Below are 16476 nucleotides of genomic sequence, written 5' to 3' on the forward strand. Positions count from 1 at the left end.
GAGCAGGGTGGTTACTAACGGGACTGAGAACCCTTTTGCTAGAAGGAGTCCCCTCTTAAGTTCCACGCAGTGAGGTGCAGCCTGTGAACCCTAGGTTGTCCTACTGGGCCCTGGTATAGCAGATTCGGGGTATCTGGGAGGATCCATGGGTCCGAGATAGACATGCGTCTGAGCCATGTGAACCATGCCCTTTTCGGCCAGAAGGGCGCAACCAGGATTATTCAAGCTTTGTCCTGTCGGATCTTTTTCAAGACTACTGGAATCAATGGAAATGGGGGGGGGGGGACATGCATAGGCCAGACGAAACTTCCACCGGTGTAGTAGCGAATCCACCCCCTCTGGTTGCTCTCTTGGATTTAGGGAGTAGAACCTGTCCACTTTTCGATTTTCCCTGGTAGCAAACAGGTCTACTTCTGGTGTGCCCCAGGCAGCGCAGATTTCCCCAAATATTTTTTGACTTAGGGACCATTCTCCCTGGTGTACTACATGACGGCTTAAATAATCGGCCAGATAACTGTCTGCCCCCTTTAAATGTGTACCCGATAAGGACAGAAGATTGTTTTCCGCCCATGCGAATAATTCCCTGGTCTCTGCCATAAGGGCTGCTGACCTTGTACCCCCTTGTCTGTTTATGTATGCTATGACCGTGGTGTTGTCAGATAATATGGTGACGTCTCCCTTGCACTTCTCGCTTTACTAGGGGAAGGGCTCGCCTCACAGCCGCCAGTTCTTTTAGATTTGAGGATGCATCCCTCATTCCCACTGGCCCTGTAAAGTTCATTTCTCTATTTGTGCCCCCCAACCACTCGGACTTGCGTCCGTGGTCAGTACCACCGAGTTTTGAGTAGTCCAGGGCACTGATCTGTTTAAGTTTTCGGTGCTCAGCCACCATTTTAATGACTCCTGCACTTGAGGGGAGAATGATCTCCCGATTTAAATTGGAAGCACCCTTCTCCTGTTCGGATAGGATCTGCCACTGTAGTTCTCTCGTACCGGACCGCTGGGATTGTTGCTGTTAACGTGCCCAGGAGCGACATTGCCTGTCTTACTGATATGGCTCGACCAGATTGTATCCGTTGTATTTTTTGTTGGATAGCCCCAACTTTCCTTTCTGGAAGAATGCACTGCTGTTTTAATGAGTCCAATTGATTTCTTGAACCTGCACTGGAGTTAATTTGGATTTTTTTAGAATGATCATCCAGCCTAACCTGGTTAATATTTCCAGGACCTTTGTAACTGCATTTTCGCAATTTTGCTTGTCATTTGCTATGACGAGGAAATCATCTAGATAGGGTACCAACAGGATATTTTCCCTTCTTATAAAGGACGCTACTTCCCCGATGGATTTTTGTAAATATACGAGGGGCCACTGATACCCCGAAGGGTAGGCACTGGTACTGTAGATGAGTGGGGACTTGAGCAATCTCTACTACCAATCTTAGATATTGTTGGTGTTCCCCCATATTGGGACATGGTAATAGGCGTCGGTAAGATCTATTACTGCCATGTAGCAACCCGGGTCGAGTAGCTTCACTGCTGACCCCAAGGTCTCCATTTTGAATTTCTCTGTTCTGATGTATTGATTCAGGGCTTTGAGACTGAATATTGTTCTTACTGACCCATCTGGTTTTGGCGTGAGGAACAGAGTGCTGTAAAATCCTTTCCCTACTTTATGACATGGTACTTTTATTAGTACCTCCTTTTGCATGAGGAGTTGAATCTCCTTTTCTAGCATGGCCTGATTCTTTTTGGCTACCCGGGTCACTTTTACTCTTTGAGGTGGAAGGCTTAGAAAACTTAGTCGTAGGCCCTCGGCTAACAGGTCGGTTACCCACTTTGAGGCGGGCAATGCTACCCATTGATGGACAAAGAACCGAAGCCTTCCCCCAACCGCCTTGGCATCATTGCTTAGTATTGGGTCTCGGGGTGTTTTACTAAAGAGGAATCCTTTCTCTTTTCCCCTCCAGGGTCTGCCCCGCATGGTTCTATCGTCTGGCCGCCCTTGGCTCCCTGTGTTCCCTGCTCCACGAAAGGACGAGCGAGCTTCAGTCCGACGCCTAGGGAAGGGGTGTGGAAACCGTTTTTTCTTATCTGACGCTTTTTCTAAAATTTCGTCCAATGCTTTCCCAAACAGGTATTGACCCTCACACGGGACGGCGCAGAGTTTAACCTTTGACTGGAATTCTGCCGACCAGTTCTTTAACCAAAGTGTTCTGCGGCCTGAATTTGAAAGGGCGCATGCACGGGCGGCACCTCGGACGGAATCTACTGCGGCGTCAGCCAGGAATCCCGCTGCCTTCTGTAGGGAAGGTATTGCCTCCAGCAGTGTCTCCCTTGGGCATTTATTCTTAATTTGGTCACTTAATTCGTCTAACCACTTGACCATAGCACGCGCTGTATAAGTAGCAGCCACCTCCGGCTTAAATGACACCAAGCCGATGCTTCCCAAGCAGATTTTAGAAAAGCGTCTGCTTTCTTGTCAAGGGGGATCTTTTAAAGGCACCCATGTCCTCAAATGGCAATGCTATTCCCCTGGATGTACTAGCAATGGCGGCATCTAGTCTGGGAGCTTTTTCCCCCATTTATCGCATACCTCCTCAAACGGGTATTTATGTTTGAGCGCCTGCGGTATGAACATTTTATTGTTGAGTTTCTTCCATTCCCTCTTGATCAAATTTAACAGGTTATCATGGAAGGGAAAAACCCTTCGTTTTTTCCCCTCAAGATTGCTAAACATAGCATCTTGAATTGACTTTGGCTCTTTTGGTGTTTCAAGTCCCATTGTGGACCTTACAAGCTTTAGTAATTTCCCAATGTCCTCAAATAGGAAATACAGACGATCCTTTTCCTCGACCGAGGAGTCCAGGTTCGAGTCCGAGGGCCCCATCTCCCCTTGTTCTTCCTCAGACTCTAACGTCTGTAGTTATTTCTGTGGGAGGGAGAGGAGCAGGAGTTATATCGGAGCCAAGTGTAGTCTGTTCCTTTAATTCATCTTTTACCGTCGACTTTACTTGATCCCGGATCATAGTTTTAATGCTCTGGAGCAGGGATGGTGACTCTTCGGCCACTGTTTTTTTAATGCACGAGCGACAAAGTAGCTTCTCATAAGATTTACCTAGGGCCTTTTTGCATAGTGCGCATTCCTTGTTCTTTTGCTTTGATGTGGCCTTTCCCCCGGTGCGCGCATCTCGCCTTCAGGATCCATCTGCGCTCCGCTGCTGATCTGGCTCTACAACTCCGGAGCCTGTGTGCAGTCTCTCAGTCACCAGTGGCACCTGCCTTACCTCCTTTTTATGGAGGACCGCTTCTGGGACCGCTCCCGCCCGGAAGTGCCCAGTACACCGCTCCCCCGGCGTGTGACGCCACTCAGTCGGCGCCAGCGTCGTGGTGGCCACGCCTCCCCCAGCCCAGCCTCCCACTGGAGCGGCCGCCGGGGAGTCTCACGAGGAGGACACCGCTTACCGAGCTGGGCTGACAGGCGCGCGCCACCGCACCTCGCTGCTATCCTCTCCCCGCGGACCTCGGCCTCCTGACCGGACGACATCAGAGGGGGATCCCTCCGGAGGTACGGACACTGCCCCAGGCATCCGCCTGCGGGAAACAGGAAACTAAACTGAGGAAGAGAGGTGCCACCCCCTTCTTATGTCTCTGCTAAATGTTTTCCTGTTTCCTGGGGGCGGATACCATGTCTGTGGTGCTGTCATGGGGAAGGGAAAAATGTCATGTCTTCTGTGAGGAAGCGTGATCCTGGGCATCATTAGGCAACAGAACAATGATCCCAAGCATGTCTCACAGTGGACCAAGGCTTGGTGTGAAGAGTGCAGAGTCCTGTAACACAATAAGACCGGCATTCTTCTGTATACTCCTGTGTGTACATATATGTCACCCTCTTGCAGTCTGCTGTATACCCTTGTATAATATATATATATATATATATATATATATATATATACACACACACAATCACCTACTGTATATTCCTGTATGTATAATTTTCACCTCCTGGCACTCTACTGTGTAAATTTATATATGTCATCTCCTGGCAGTCTACTGTATATGTTCCTGAGGAGATGGAGATATATATATATATCTATATATATATCTATATATATATATATATATATTTTGTGAGGTAGCGCTGTCATTCAAGTAGGGGATACTCGCTTGCAGCCTCAAAAAAAAAAAAAAAAAAAAAAATCAGATCCGGCACAGGTTTTCCACAAAACCATAACTCCATGCGGTTTATTCAGCAGCATAAACCAAAGCAAGCAACATAAAGTTCACTTAATTGCATAGCGTCCATGACAGAGCTTCTGTCAGCAATGTCCAATACGCAGGCTTTCCAGCCTCACAGTTATAACTCACCCCTTCAGGGTTCTCATGGCTGCTTCTCGATACTGCAGACATTCAATCCCTCCAGGGAACTCTCAGGCACTTGCAGCCATTAAACATAGCATCCACACGTTGTTAGCCAGGAAGCTCCATCTCAGCGGGACCTTCCACACTGGACCAATCGGGTCCCAGCATTCACCCCATGTGACCTACCCTGGCCACATTATATGGTTCATAGCCACGCCTACCGGGTCACATGACTGACCTCATCACAGGTCCTTCAAGCATTTACACACTCTTTACAACAGTGTTCTTTAAACACACCCCCTGGGTGGGCTTGTAGGTAGCCAGGCCTGCCCATCTCTCTAGTTACCTGGAGACTTCTCCCTGACACCTTGAAGCAACACCTCAGCAATATCATTGCTGATCAACACATAAGTCTCCATCTCAAAGCCACCCACTTTGAGATGCATAATGGCCTTCCAGCATTCATCCTTTCTTCTGGGACCTCCACACCGCACCCCCTAGCGGACACAGTGGTTACCACACACACTATATATATATATATATATATATATATATATATATATATATATATATAATAGACAGACATCTCCCAGCACTCTGCTATATACCATATGTATACCTGTGTGTATCTATATTATTTTGTGTATATATTGCCTTCCTGGCCGTCTGCTCTACACTCCTGTGTCTATATATGCAGTGTGGGGTGCAGCACACAAGCATCCCATAAGCAAAGCATCACAGAAGCTAAGTATCAGGAAAACGGCAGTTATACATGGCAGTTATCAGGGCAGGAATCAGGTAACCCACACTTTGCTCTCCCCTTTAACTATGTGCTTTATTTTTACCCTCCTGTGTTCCTTTGCCATCCACCACGACTCATACACATCACCCCCTCTATACTTCCCTTTCCCATGTACAGCTCCCATGCACTCCTCACCTTCCTGAGAAACCTAAGCCCATCTTGCCCAAACACATCACAGAAAAAAACTACTTACAATTCCAACAACTATTTGCTCTTTATCTTCCTACTCCTACTGATTTCAGGGGACATCTCCCCCAACCCCTACCCTACCTCATATCGAAACCATAATAATCTTATTAATATTACTTGCACTCCCTCATCTCCATCTTTTAATTGTGCCCTCTGGAATCCACAGTCTGCTTGTAACAAACTTCCTTTCCTACACAACCACTTTCTGAACAACTCTCTTAATCTGTTGGCCCTCACGGAAACCTGGATTCAGGATTCTGACACTGTCTCTCCTGCTGCCATTTCCTACGGTGGTTTACAATTCTCTCACTCCCCGAGACCCACAAACAGACATGGTGGTGGAGTCGGCATACTCCTGTCCCCACAATGCACTTTCCAGGTCATCCCCCCAGTTCCAACACTCTTATTCCCTTCTTTTGAGGTCCATACCATCAGGCTCTTCCGTCCCCTCTCCCTCAGGGTAGCGGTCATATACCGACCCCCAGGCTCACCCACCCACTTCCTTGACCACTTTTCAGCTTGGCTGCCGCACTTCATGTCCTCAGAACTTCCAACCCTTATCCTGGGAGACTTCAGCATCCCCATTAACAGCCCTACTTCCACATCTGCATCCCAGCTTCTATCACTAACCACCTCTCTAGGCCTCTCACAGCTTTCAACCTCTGAGACACACAAGGACGGTAATACCCTTGATCTGTCTTCGGCCAGCTCTGTTCAATCTCCCACCTAAATAGCTCACCGCTTCCACTCTGACCACAACATTCTCTCCTTCATGCTCACAAATCCTCGCCCACCCCAGCTCACTCCTACCTACCACACAGTCAGAAATCTACAAGCCATTAACCCTCAGACACCCTTCACTGTCCCCAATCTCCTCTTTTTCTTGTCCTAATCTGGCTGTTCATCACTACAATGACACTCTTAGAAGCACCCTTGACCAAGTAGCTCCTCTCACCCTCAGAACCTCCAAGCACAGTAAAACAGCCCTGGCTCACATCGCAAACTCAATTTCTCCAGCGATGCTCTAGGAGTGCTGAACGCCTATGGAGAAAAACCCGCACACCAGAAGACTTCATCCACTTCAAATTTATGTTAAGAACCTATAACGCTGCCCTTCACCTCGCCAAATAGACCTACTTCACCACCCTGATCTCGTCACTAGCAAACAATCCCAAGAAACTTTTTGACACTTTACTCCCTCCTCCGGCCAAAAGCACAAGCCCCTATCACAGACATTTGTGCTGATGACCTGGCCTCCCACTTTACAGAAAAAATAGATAATATCCGTCAGGAAATCTGCTCCCAACCACCAAGTGCTGTGACTCCTCCCATCCCTTCCTGCATCTCCCCTGGCTCACTTTCCACATTTGATCCCATCACAGAAGTCTCCAGACTCCTCTCTTCTTCTCATCCGACTACATGCACTACCGGCCCCATTCCCTCAGATCTCCTCCAGTCTCTCTCTCTCCAGTCATCACAACCCACCTAACTACAATCTTTAATCTCTCCCTCTCCTCGGGCATTTTCCCATCCTCCTTCAAACACGCTATCGTTACTCCATTACTAAAGAAACCAGCTCTCGACCCATCCTGCACAAACAACTACAGACCAGTCTCCAATCTCCCTTTCATCTCTAAACTTTTGGAGCGCCTAGTTTACTCCCGCCTTACCCGTTACCTCTCCATTCACTCCCTTCTAGACCCTTCACAGTCCGGCTTCCGCCCCCTACATTCGACTGAAACTGCACTCATCAAAGTGACCAATGACCTTCTGACAGCAAAACGTAACGGTGACCACTCTCTGCTCATTCTTCTTGACCTATCTGCAGCTTTCGATACTGTTGACCACCATCTCCTACTCTGTCAGGAACACCGCACTGAACATGCTCACTGAGCCAGTGCGCGCGTCCTGAGTAAAGCGAACAGTGCTCCAAGATACCTGTGGAGCGGGCAGCAGCCGAGTAGATGCGTACTTCAGAGCCGCAGGACCTGAAGCACGCGACTGCTAGAGGCGTGGCCTAAACTCCACAGAGCTAGGAGCTGTAAGATAACGCCTAGCAGGGTAACTGCGAGACAAAGTTACCAGGGGGTATAGACAGGGAGAATAGTCAAGAAGTAGCCAATGAGTCACACACAGAGATAGCTGCAAAGGTACAAGAGGGGCGAGCAGAGAGTAGTCAGGTCACAGGCAATGAGTCATACACAGAGATAATAACGCAGTACAAAATCAACAGGCAAACTCAAACCGGGTCAGAACCATACAAACAAGCTATAGCAACAAACAGGCACACAGGGGTCAGCACACTAGGCCAAAGGCAAAAGTATAACTGGCAGGGATTGAAGCTTCCCAGGGGTATAAGAAGCTCTCCCAGAACCAGAAAGAGGCCACAATCATTAACCCCAGGTGTGCAGGTCAAAACCTGCACCGAGCTCCAGACATTAACCCCAGGTGTGCAGCTCAAAAACCTGCACTGGGTTCATGACACTCTCTAGGCTCCAGTCACTAGGCATTAATGACACTGCTCTCCTGGTTCTCTTCCTATCTCTCTGACCGCTCCTTCAGTGTTTTGTTCTCTGGCTCCACGTCATCTCCTCTTCCTCTTGCTGTCGAGGTACCTCAGGGCTCAGTCCTTGGCCCCCTTCTCTTCTCTCTCTACACAGCCCCAATTGGACAGACCATCAGCAGATTTGGCTTTCAGTACCATCTTTATGCTGATGACAACTATATACGTCATTCCCCGACCTTACCCCCGCTGTACTACAGAACGCCAGTGACTGTCCGCAGTCTCCAATATCATGTCCACTCTATCTGAAACTCAACCTCTCCAAAACTGAACTTCTGCTCCCACCGTCTACTAATCTCCCTAAATCTGACATTTCCCCCTCTGTGGGTAGTACCACAATAACTCCCCGGCAGCAGGCGTGCTGTCTGGGTGTTATGTTTGACACCAATCTCTCCTTCACATCCCATATACAATCTCTTGCCCGCTCTTGCCGCTTACACCTAAAGAACATCTCTAGAATCCGCCCTTTTCTCACCATGGAAACAAAACCCCCCACTGTCACCCTGATCCACTCCTGCCTGGACTACTGTAACGCTCTATTAATTGGCCTCCCCTTTACTCGACTTTCCCCTCTCCAGTCCATCCTTAATGCTGCAGCCAGGGTCATCCATCTGGCTAATCGGTACTCGGACGCGTCCGCTGTTCGCCAATCGTTACACTGGCTGCCCATTCATTATAGGATCCAATTCAAAGTACTTGTTCTCACCCACAAAGCTCTCCACGGTGCGGCACCCCCCTACATCTCCTCTCTCATTTCTGTCTATCGGCCTAGTCGATTGCTGCGCTCTGCAAATGACTTTCGACTAACCTCTGCACTAATCCATACCTCCCACTCCCGACTCCAAGTCTTCTCCCGTGCTGCTCCTATCCTCTGGAATGCTCTACCCCAAGAAATTAGGACTAACCACAATTTGCATAGTTTTAGGCGCTCCCTTAAAACATTTGTTCAGAGCGGCTTATCACGTTCACTAATCAGTCATTCTATGTGTGAGTGTGCGTGTATAACCCATTCACTATCTCCATCCATCCTTCACTCCAAGATGGCTGGACCTTCATTGTAAATATACAATTGTAAATACACACCTGTACTTTGTATCTCCCTCACCTCATGGTAGATTGTAAGCTCTCACGGGCAGGGTCGTCTTATTTTGCTTTAATTATTGTATTGTTAATGTTGTTACTAATGACTTGTGTTTTGAAACTGTTAAACTGTAAAGCGCTGCGGAATATGTTGGCGCTATATAAAGATTTATTATTATTATTATTATTATATATATACACACACACACACACACATCCCCTCCTGGCAGTCAGCTGCACATATTCCTATATATCTATCTATCGACATCATCAGCTCACAGAAACTGTGACCATGTACCGAAGTCTACAGAGACTACAGACTGGCCCCATACCTGGAGAAACTCCCAGACCCCAGAGAGCGCAAGATCCTGAGCCGATATAGACTCAGTGCCCACAGTCTGGCCATCAAATCCGGCCGATACAGGCAGAGCTACAAACCCAGGGAGGAAAGACTGTGCCAACACTGTGACCAGGAGGCCCTGGAGGATGAGACCCACTTCCTTCTACACTGCCCCAGATACTCACTTCAGGAGACTCTCACATCTGTTCCCAGATTTCATCACCATGATGGAGGAAGAGAAATCATTTATCCTGCTGGGGGAAGAGAGAGCAGTACAGATAGCAACGCGGTATGTGAGCGAATGTCAGACTGCGAGAAAGAGAACTATGATATGCCATGGACTTCTATGGCCCCACCCTGAATCTGCCCCATGCCCCCCATTCACCTTCCCTATGCAATGGACTTCTATCGCCCCATCCTGGAATAATATATATATATATATATATATATATATATATATATATATATATATATATATATATATATATATATATATATCCCCAACAATGTAGACCAGCTCACTCCTGTGAACCACCTGGAACCTCAGCTGACCTGGTTAACTCCGTTGTGCCCAGATCTGGATGTAGGAGTCCATCCATACAAATGTGAACAACGACAAAGCAAAGTCCAGCAATAACGTGAGCAATCCAGGATGCTGTTAAAAATGTTCTTTTTATTCATAAATCCATTAAAATGCAATGGTCCAAGCAGTTCAAAACAGCAATAACGCAGGAAAGTCGTGCAGATAGGACTACGCGTTTCAGCGGTAGAACCCGCCTTCTTCACGGTCCAGGACCGTCCGCAGCAAAGCACAGGTCCGGCCGAAGTCGACAGAGACCGTCGGACTCTAAAGCGAATTGTGAGAGAGGATCGCAAGACCACGGCTCCGAAAATCACTGCTGAGCTCAATGAACACCTACAGAACCCAGTTTCCATGAAAAATGTTCATTGGGAGCTACACAAATCTGGATTCCACGGAAGAGCTGCAATCTGAAAACCGCTGCTCTCAATGACAAATGTTTCCAAGCGTTTAGAGTGGTGTGGAAACCTCCAGAATTGGTCCCTCGAGCAGTGAAAACATGTGATATTCTCAGACGAATCATCGTTTACCCTATTTCCGACCGAGTGTACGTTTGGAGACAGCCGAAAGAAGCATTCCATCCAGACTGCCTTCTCCCAACCGTAAAACATGGCAGAGGTTCTGTAACGATCTGGGGTGCTATTTCGTGGAGATCCGCAGGGCCAATGATATCCCTTCATGGAAGAATTAACAGCCGAGATTATTTAGGCATTTTGGGCGACCAAGTGCATCCTATGGTTCAAGCACTGTTCCCGGAGGGGAACGCCATCTTTCAGGATGACAATGCACAAATTCATACAGCTAGAATCGTTAAAGCATGGCACGAGGAACATTGTAATGAAGTTGAGCATCTCATCTGGCCCCCACAATCTCCAGACCTCAACATTATTGATCATTTATGGCCGATTTTAGAGATTCAAGTTAGTCGTCGATTTCCGCCGCCATCGTCGCTCAAAGAACTGGTGGGTGTTTTAACTGAAGAATGGGCTACAATTCCTTTGGAAACAATTCACACCTTGTATGAATCCATACCTCAGATAATCGAGGCTGTAATCGCCGCAAAAGGTGGACCTACACCATATTAAACTTTTGTTGATGTTTCCAGGTGTTTCCATTATTTTGTCCTAGCAGTCTGCTGTACAGTGGGTACAGAAAATATTCAGACCCCTTTAAATTTTTCACTCTTTGCTTCATTGCAGCCATTTGGTAAATTCAAAAAAGTTCATTTTTTTCTCGTCAATGTACACTCTGCACCCCATCTTGACTGAACAAAAAACAAATGTAGAGATTTTTGCAGAAAGCGGGGGGGAGCAGAGGGCAGGGGAGGGGAAACAAATACTGGCGGCGGCGGATCGCCCCTCGTCAGTCTGTGGCCGATCTCCCCAGTCAGTCGTGGGGGGGGGGGGGGCGCAGATCGAGGTCTCCAGCCACGGCCGATGTTGTTGCAGCATCGGCCATGCCTGGATTGTAATATTTCACCAAATATCAGAGCGTGCCGGATGCTCCACAGTCGCCCCTATACGGACGCGTGACGCCACTACAAGCCGAGGCCCCCAGGGCAACGCCACTGCAAGCCCAGCCACGGCCCCAGGAGATGGACGCATCGCATACTTACCAGCACCAGCAGCGATGGACCATGTTCACGCGAGCTCTCCTTACCGGAGGCTGATTCCTCTGCTGCCGCCTACACATGCAGTCCCTCTGCAGTGTGGCGCTTCCGTCACACCGTCAAGGAAGAATGGCAGAGGATCCCCAAATCTAGGTGTTAAAACCTTGTTGCATCATTCCCAAGACGACTCATGGCTGTACTAGCTCAAAAGGGTGCTTCTACTCAATACTGAGCAAAAGGTCTGATACTTATGACCATGCAATATCAGTTTCTTTTTTAATACATTTGCAAAAATTTCTACATTTCTGGCTTTTTTCAGTCAAGATGGGGTGCAGAGTACATGGAGAAAAAAAAAAAATGAACTTTTTGCAATGAAACAAAGAGTGAAAAATGTAAAGGGGTCTAAATACTTTCCATACCCACTGTACATGTCCCCTACTGGCAGTCTGCTGTATACATTCCTCTGTATATATGTCCCCTACTGGCAGTTTGCTGTACACACATATTCCCTCCTGGTAGCCTGCTGTATAAATTCCTGTGTATATATGTCCCCTCCTGGCAGCCTTATGTACGGTATATATTCCTACGTCCCCTCCTGGCAGCCTGCTGTATACACTCCCGTGTATACACGTCCCCTCCTGGCAGCCTGCTGTATACACTCCCGTGTATACACGTCCCCTCCTGGCAGCCTGCTGTATACACTCCCGTGTATACACGTCCCCTCCTGGCAGCCTGCTGTATACACTCCCGTGTATACACGTCCCCTCCTGGCAGCCTGCTGTATACACTCCCGTGTATACATGTCCCCTCCTGGCAGCCTGCTGCTCCCCTTGATCATGTGAGGACCACTTAGGGTTAGTACCCCCTAGGACAGTGCCCCTACACAGCACACTTCTCTTCTCAGTTGAGTGCACCGGAGCCTGTCCACTATATGGAGAAGGCACAGGCCAGGACGCCTGGGACGTTTAGTTTTACAGCACCACTGCGGCCAAGAGTGTAACGTCCGGGCTGGAAACCTCGTGTTGGAAACCCGGAGCTCCACCACGAGCCGCCCACAACACTTTCAGAACAATAGTAAAACAAAGGCCCGCCATGAGAGCAGAACTTCACCTGCGAGCTGCTTCCTGAGCAGGAGGACAGACTGTTCTGACATCTTGTAACCACTGCGCCGCTCCCCGCTCTCCTCCGACAACCTGTCACCACAATTCTCCCTGTGCTCACCCCCTTGCCTTGCACCACTTCCGCCCTTATAGAATTCAGTCTTTTCTCCGGAACGCATAGCCCCGCCTCTGCCTTGGAACGCACGGCCGCAGCACAAGCCGCCATTTTCCCGACAGCAGATGTCCTGTGGGCGCCTGTGCTGTTTACCTTTGTAGATCGTTACCAGGCATGTAAACCATTTACAGCGGTCAATGCGGTGTGGCAATGGAACGGGCAGTAGGAATATAGCCCGGACATGGTCATTACTCAGCGTTAAACGAGCAGGCGGTGTGCGGACACCTATGCTATTTTTCCAGTGGGTCGTCAGTGAGCGCCATCATTTAACGCGAGCGGCGCTTCTGGGTGGAGCTGACACGTCCGGTGTTCGGGAGACTGCGGGAGCTGCTGGCCGGGATGAGTGTGATCGATCATGTGCGGGACATGGCTGCGGCCGGACTGCACTCCAATGTGCGCCTACTGAGCAGCCTGCTGCTAACCATGAGCAACAACAACCCGTGAGTGTCCCCCGACCGATGCACCGATCCTGACCGCTGCCGCCGACTCCGCACATGACGGCTGGGTAGCTGGGCGTTATTATCGCGGGGCTGCTGACATGGCGCCTCCATAGTGAGGGCATTATGCCATAGCACCTTACCGGCGGAGATGATGGCTCTTTCGCCTGGGGATCATCAGATTGCCACAACTTGATCCTTCTAAATACGAGTCTTGGACAGATCAGAGCACTATCTGCCTTTATAACTTTCCTTACCATTGAGCAGACAGCGGCGTCGTCTGATGTTGGATTTTGTGCTGATCCTTCATCCACTCCTGTACAAGAATCCGCCGTCGCACAGCGGAGGCGTTGCCTATAGCGACCAATTCCAGCTCAGCTTCTTTTATTTCAGAGGATAGGAATAGTAATGTATTCTTTCTAAATACGGTTTTTCGGTGATTCCTTTGTATCCCCGTTCACACTGCACCCACACACACAAATGATACACCATTTGAAAGGTAGACTTGCCCCCTTCAGCAAGAAAACAGCCAAACAAACCATACATCCACGATTTGATTACAAAATACAAGTTAAACATTAATTTTCATAAGCCTGCAGTAAGGAAAAATGACCTGCAGGTGGCACCACAGTACCCCAAAGCACACTACCAACACATTTGTAAACATGAACTGCTTTTTCGCTGATTACTTCGCCCCACACACACGAGACACCATTTGAAAGGTAAACTTGCTCCCTTCAGTAAGAAAACAGACAAACAAACCACACATTCACAATTTTATCATTAAATACAGTTTAAACATTCATTTTCATAAACCTGCAGAAAGACACAATGACCTGCAGGTGGCACCTGAACAGGAAAACATTTTTGGCTTCTACTTATCAAACCAATTTATTGTATTACCAATCTTCATATATAAATACCTGTCTGTGTTCATCAGCTCATGAAATACATTTACATTCGACCAGCTTGCTTTTTCTGAAATTGCCTGCGCCCCCGACCACCAATGTGCGAAAACTTTGCACGAGCCAAGCCGGTTATACAGTAATATAATGAAGAAAAATCCCGAATCGCTGCTCAAATAGGGTCCAAAACCAAGTTTGGAACAAATCTCTTGATTTTTTTAATTGCAGCCTATAAATAAGTGAAACCAAATAATACAATATCGCCTGTAGAGTAATAAAATCCAGCATATATCATATGAACCTACCTGAAAGCTCCGGGTAGAAGGCAGAATACGTTATTCTGCGGGACCCGGCGTCCGCTTTACCTGGGTAGTCCTTTTCTTTCGTATGATATATGCTGTATTTTATTACTCTACAGTTGATATGTGGTGGGGGGATGTATACACACATTTCCTTATGACATTGTTGGCATATGTTATTTACCCGATTTTTGAAAAATATCCTTTTTATTTATGTTATACTACACTGATCAAGGTCATTTGAGTCCGAAATGTCTGTACTTATTTATGGGCTGCAATTAAAATCAGGAAACTTGTTCCAAAATTCCTTTGAGCGCCAAGCTTTTGATCCATTTAATTGTTTTTTTATACAGTGACCTCTGAGCAATCGCCCTGCTGTAAGAGCATGTTCACACAACCGTCAGTTTGAGCCTTCCCTAATGCTGTGATGTATTCTGACACATGAAAACAAAGATAAAAAAAAAAAAATCCATTTTTCTCTGCTCTTTTCTCCCCTGTTTTTGATAATGAGAGCTCCAGGCTTCCCCGACACTTGATCCCGTTGCCTCGTCAGGGTTAGAATTATACTCTCCATGATATAGTAATTCTCTTGTGTCGTTCTTCCTCCTAGTAATGTATGAGTCTGTTGACAAGTGGATGTTGCCATTCCCTTCGTCATAGCGGTGCGTCCTTGCAGTCTGACACTACCAGCACTGATTGGACAGACTGAGTCAGGACAGCCCCCGAGCAGCCAAGTAACTGTGGTCCTGATTCATCAAGACCGGTATTCAGCTGCTGTGCAGTGAGCTTCTGTAGTGCAAAGTCTAATAAATTTGGCCGGTATGCCTGGCCTAACCCTGTCATGTCCTTGGTGTACCTTTTCAAAAACTTAGCTGGTACTGGCACTCTAAACCCGAAATATGCATTATTTTAAGCAGTTTTACGCCTGAAAATTGCCATAAACAGCTTGATAAATTGGAGTCTGTGTGTTGCAGAATTATAAGAAAAGTTGCTAGTTATTTCTGAAAGAAAATAGGTACGGTAGTTATTTAAGAAAAATAAGTCAGGAGTGACGACAGGTCTCTCTCTTTTTTTTTTTTTTTTTTTTAAACCAGTTATTTTTATTTAGGTTTCAAAAGATTTTAAACAATAAACAGTGGATATCAATATACATGTAACAATTCACATATCTTGTAGTAATACAATCAAAGCCATCCCCCCCTCCCCCCTCCCCCAATACTCCTTATGCCGGGTATACTTGAGAGTCTTAGCAATCATATCACCGCCATCCAGGCGGACCATATTTTTTCGAAAGTTCCTTCACCATGCCTTCGCCTGTAAATGCTTTCCTCTAAATGCATTACCGTACATGTCTGAGCAATAAATTCCCTCCTAGTGGGGGGTTCCGAATCCTTCCATTTTCATGCTATTAGTTTGCGTGCCACATACAGCAACCTCGCTATTGCCACTTTGTAATGTTCTGAGACAGGTATCCCATCCACCTCCCCCAAAACACACAGCACTGGATTCCTGTCGAGCGTACATGCATAAGCTCTCTCAATTTTGTTGATAACGACCAGCCAGTATGCCACCAGCCGCGGACACGACCATAACATATGTAACAGTCCGGCCTGGTCTGTGCCACATCTAGGGCAGCTAGAGTCTCCCCTCAAGCCCGCCTTGAATAGGACCAGCGGTGTTTTGTATGTTCTATGTATTACATATAATTGGGAGAGCCGTGCCTGCTCGCTTAGAGAGATCTTCGGGACATATTCAAGAATAGTCTCCCATAGTTCTGTTGTGAGGGTACCCACCTCCCTCTCCCATTTACTCTTTGCAGTGAGGTGATTGTCCCCCAGATAGGAGTGTAGTAGATCATGATATATGCTCGATATAACTCCCCTCGTCCCTCCTTTCATACACACAAATTCTAGTACAATGTCGCCCTGAACCGTCATGGCTCCCAATCTACACTGTGCCCTCCAAGCATGTCGAAGCATATAGTATTGAAACCCCCATACCGAAGGCAAATCAAATTCCTCTCTCAATGTCTCAAAGG

The 16476-nt window shown here is 47.5% G+C and overlaps 2 protein-coding genes across 2 annotated transcripts in view; one reads left to right on the forward strand and one right to left on the reverse strand.

Annotated features, from left to right (window-relative positions):
- The window catches only part of LOC141080395 (ubiquitin-conjugating enzyme E2 G1-like), a 49238-nt gene extending 36422 nt beyond the window's left edge, over window positions 1-12816 (reverse strand). The window contains exon 1 of the mRNA XM_073565579.1: window positions 12633-12816. Within this exon, the coding sequence (XP_073421680.1) occupies window positions 12633-12801 (169 nt within the window). The 5' untranslated portion in view covers window positions 12802-12816. The remainder of the gene's footprint in view (window positions 1-12632) is intronic.
- Window positions 12817-12977: 161 nt separating this feature from the next.
- Window positions 12978-16476, forward strand: part of ANAPC7 (anaphase promoting complex subunit 7) — an 85627-nt gene continuing 82128 nt past the window's right edge. The window contains exon 1 of the mRNA XM_073565566.1: window positions 12978-13237. Within this exon, the coding sequence (XP_073421667.1) occupies window positions 13137-13237 (101 nt within the window). The 5' untranslated portion in view covers window positions 12978-13136. The remainder of the gene's footprint in view (window positions 13238-16476) is intronic.

This window comes from Dendrobates tinctorius, unplaced genomic scaffold (genome assembly GCF_039654945.1).
Source record: "Dendrobates tinctorius isolate UK_male_01 unplaced genomic scaffold, ASM3965494v1 ptg000003l, whole genome shotgun sequence".
NCBI lineage: Eukaryota > Metazoa > Chordata > Amphibia > Anura > Dendrobatidae > Dendrobates > Dendrobates tinctorius.